This window comes from Cheilinus undulatus, linkage group 6 (genome assembly GCF_018320785.1).
Source record: "Cheilinus undulatus linkage group 6, ASM1832078v1, whole genome shotgun sequence".
NCBI lineage: Eukaryota > Metazoa > Chordata > Actinopteri > Labriformes > Labridae > Cheilinus > Cheilinus undulatus.
This window is the reverse complement of record NC_054870.1, coordinates 26,942,438-26,946,866: the sequence shown is the minus strand read 5'-3', so window position 1 is coordinate 26,946,866 and position 4,429 is coordinate 26,942,438. Positions and strand designations below refer to the sequence as shown.

Genomic DNA, 4,429 nt, shown 5'->3' with positions numbered 1-4,429 from the left:
ATGACCTCTAAGAAAAAGAGAACAAGGTGACATTTGACAGAAAACATCCCCTGTGGGTGTCTTTGTGTCATCCTTAAAGGGTCCTCATGGATGATTAGGAGATGAGACATCCAGAGGTCATGTTCCGCGCATTTCTTCCACTCCATGTCTCTTCAGGCCTCACCTCTACATTCACACACTCTCTTAACTCATGAAACTACTCATAAAAACAGGCACACGTACACAGTGACACACACTTTTTCTCCATATGCACTCCAACAACAGCCCAAAGTCACCCTGCTGCAGTTTGGCCATAGGACAGTGAGTGAGTCAGCTTGTTCAGTCAGCCGCAAAGTCCTGTCTGCTGTGTCTTTTAGGCTGCCTGTTATCACCCAATCTTCAGAATTTGATTGTTGGTCTATCCTGTTAATCTGAATGACCTCCTTTTCTGCTGTTTTAGTTATTTTCTATCTATTTTTCTTTTTCTTTTCATGGTCAGGGTGTCAGTATGTCTCAGATAGATACTGTCACCTTTTGTGTGATTTGCCATGCCTCCCTGAACCCTTTAGTCAAAATTTACAAATTTAGAAAAGGGGTTTCCTCTGCAGGCGTGATCCCACCTTCTTAAAGAGAGCTTTTAATTTGCATAGTTTGCAGTGCCTAATCTTCATTATCTTTTCCTTTCTGCCATCGTCCTCTCCGTTCTCTCTCTCCTGCCCCTCCAGGCCCAGCCAGGGGCTCCACACCCCTCCATGAAGCTCAGGGTCAGCCATAGGATCATCTGGAGGATTCCTGGCCATCACAGCAGTCTGGTTGTACTCTGCCAGTCTGCTCAGGAGACGCTTCACCACCTCTGGATGTGCTTCTGCCAGGTCTGATCTCTCATAGGGATCTGCATTGACATTAAACAGCCACACTGACTTCCCTGGCTCATTTCTTCCCTTCTCAAGTCTCTGCCAGCGTTCTGGACCATCAGGAAGAGCCTGCGGAGGAATCCAGTCCCCGTCACCCACATTCCCTGTCAGTAGCTTCCAGTCCCCGGCCCTTATTGCTGCCCTTACGGCAGTGTCCCAGATCCCAAAGCCATTCAGTAATGCCTTGTCATATGGCTCCTCAGGCTTCCTGGAGACTGGGTCAATGTTGAAAAGTATTTCAGTGCGGGGAGAGACAAGACCCTCACTGATGGTCTGCCACACATCATGACCGTCTAGGCCATGGTGGGTCTTAAGGGCCCCAGCAAGTCCCAGTAGTGTTGGAAACCAGTCAGAAACATGGATCATTGCCCTACTGACTACTCCTGTTCTCTTCAGGAGGGGACTATGGACAAATCCAACCGCCCTGATGCCTCCTTCCCAGTAGGTTCCTTTGCCTCCCCTCAGGGGCCAGTTACTCCCTCCAGAGAGTGGCTGACCACCATTATCAGAGGAATAAATCAGAACTGAGTTTTGATACAGCCCCCTAGTCTTTAGTTCCTGGACAACTTGTCCAATCCCATCATCCAGGCAGCTCAGCATGGCTGCATAATGGCGCCTAAGACGATTGCTTTGAGAATCATAGTTGTGCACGAAGTAGTCTGGTGCCTGCAAGGGTGTGTGGGCTGCCTGGAGGGACAAATAAAGGAAAAGTGGTTTATGGGGGTTGTGGCGCCTCAGGATCTGCTTCACTCTGGTTGGACAGAAAGGAAAATTGAAAGTTAGTAAATGTCTTGCAAGTTTGTCTTACTGAACCTTATTACTTGGTTTATACCCTGACACACAGCAAAAACTGGAGTGTTGAATTCTCAGTTTTAAACATTCTAGAGTTGATTTCAATGCCCCAAAGTGTAGTTTTAACTCCATTATGAGTTAAATGGCCTGCAGTGTTTGAGTCATTTTAAAGTGTTGATCCACTCAGTTAATTCAACTCACTGCCATTTCAAATCTGGGGGGGGTAGAGTTTCCCATCATGCTGTTGGGCAAAGGTTTTTGATGTGTTTAGATGGATTCAAATGTGTTTAGATGTTACCTATTATCACTGCTGGGATTTCTTTGCTCATGTTTCTGGTGGGTTACTGTTGTTTTTTATGTTAAACAATTCTGCACCACGGGTGTATTGATCCACTACATCGGTGAGTTCCTGCCTGTGGCAAGAGATGTTCCATAATTAACTCCGCCGAGGAGGATATGTGATCAGCAGGGTTTGTTAGTTTGTTAGTTAGTTTGTTTGTTAGCAACATAACTCAAAAGGTCATGGATGGATTTTGATGAAATTTTCAGGAAATGGTAGAAATGGCATAAGGGAGAACTGATTAGATTTTGGGAGTGATCCGGATCACCGTCTGTATCCAGGAATTTTTTAAAGGATTCTTTACTATCAGAAGATAGGGCTAATGGCAAAGGTCTGCGGTCTCCGAGTGCTTTTCTAGTTGAGAATGGAGTGCAGAATTTCAACTTAACATGTATTCTACCCCTGTGTCTGTCTATTTATAATCATCATCGTCAAAGGAAACCTGACTGCCACAGGTGTTCAGTGTGAACTGGCAATTTGCTCAGTGTAATTGATGAAAGTTATAAATACCCCAAATTAATTTTGTTAAAAATTTACTTTAATGTGTAAAAAATAAAACTGTGAGTATTAAAAACTAACACTGTAGGAGAGTTACAATATTGACATTTTACAAGATGTTATTTTAACTTGGGACCCCTGAGAATTATATAGACTAAAAAAAAGTGTTAAGGCTAAAATTACTGGAGTTAAATTAACAGATCTTTCTGACCTTTCGACGTAGAGCAGAGTGGAGTAGTTTCCAGTCATCTCCCAGGCCGGCCTATCACCATCATGCAGGTCAAATCCACAGGCTTCAGCCCCATCGCAGCTCTGATAAGAAAAGTGGTCTCCACTGCCAGTGAGGGTGCCTAAGAAACTCTGAAAGCCACGCCCCGTAGGTAGGCAGCTTGACCTACAGAAGCCAAGATGCCATTTCCCCACCATGTGTGTGGCATATCCAGCTTCAACCAGATGCTCTGGTAGGGTGGGAATGTCTGGGGGCAGGCAGAGAGGTTGACGGGATCGGATGATTGAATGCTGGAGCCCAGTGTGGATTTGATACCTGGTAAGATGGAGGGTGAGTGAGAGATGTTTAAAAAAAAAGCAGTTTTGATTGATGTATGGTAACACATCAATGGTAAATTTCACAGACGGTGAGATACCCAGCATCCCTTGCTACTCTTTCAAGGTTACACATCATCAGATATAGCTATCTAATTTAATAGGAAGTAGTGATGTGTTGTTTTTACTTTATTTTGCAACCCATTCCCATCATATGCATAATATGTGTCAAACTGTATCAAATTTAAATAATTACATGTCAGGTTTAGGTCTCTTTGGCAACATTTCACTATCAAACCAAAAAACAGGGAGAAATATGGGGTGTTTTAACCATACCTGAGAAAGTAAATGATAGAACGTTCTTTGTCAAACCTTTCTTGCCATTTACACAGTGATAAAGTCAAAAGTGACATTTCTATTAATCAGTCTATTATTGATTATCATTAAAATAAACAATAATTATTTACACAGAATTTCATTACAATCTGTAATCTTTGTTTCTTTAACAGCTATCCATAAAAATATTCTTGTTTGCAAGGATCTGATAATTTTGTACTTGAACAAGATGGTGCCTTAGTTTAAGGTCTAACTTGTATTGAAAGTCCCCCCTTTGAGAAATCCTGTAAAGTATATACATACTGTAATTATGATTCTAATTACAATAATCAAATGACAACAGATACCTAAACTAAATGACTTTCCCTTCCGATTGATATAATAATGAGGTTACTACTCACCGTCCTGTCATGAGTTGACTGCGAGAGGGTGAGCAGATAGGCTGGACGTAATAATTTTCAAGTATGACTCCCTCTCTTGCCAGCTGGTCCAGTAAAGGTGTGTGGATGTCTGAGCCATGGTAGCCGATGTCCCCGTATCCCTGGTCATCCACCATGATAAATATAAGGTGAGGTGGCCGAGACCTTTCAGCCTCCGCTGTGCCAATGTTGCCATTCACATAGTCATGTTCATCCAAGCAGTCAAGGCCATTAAGCAAGGTCGCCCCAACCATCAGGGAAAACAGATAGCAGATTTCTCCCTTCATCATCTGCAATGCTGTAAAGTAATCCACCAAACTTTGATTCTGTCTGTAGTTTATATTCTGTTTCATCTGCAGTCAATAAATCTCAAAGCAGATCGCTCCTGCAGAAAAATGGGATGATCTGTGTGTCCGCTGAACTGGTCCAAAAGTCTAATCTGTCCATGAAGTATGACTTGTCATCTTTTTCTGTGGGTAATTTTGGTTTTGTGAGATGGGGCTAAGCTGGTGCCAGCTCCTGTGGTGGGTGGAGAAAAACGCTGTGTAAGAGGGGCAAGAGGTTGGTAGAGGTGTGTGTGTGTATGCATGTGTCAGCCAGGGGAGAGA

General features: G+C 43.2%; 1 protein-coding gene across 1 annotated transcript; it reads right to left on the bottom strand.

The window, feature by feature from the left end:
* Window positions 1–563: 563 nt before the first annotated feature.
* si:dkey-174i8.1 (arylsulfatase I) lies at window positions 564–4,075 on the bottom strand. The gene is made up of 3 exons (XM_041788988.1): window positions 3,804–4,075; window positions 2,735–3,067; window positions 564–1,644 (listed from the first exon to the last, which is right to left on the bottom strand). Exons 1-3 carry the CDS (start codon window positions 4,073–4,075, stop codon window positions 564–566), a joined length of 1,686 nt encoding a protein of 561 aa, XP_041644922.1.
* Window positions 4,076–4,429: the final 354 nt, after the last annotated feature.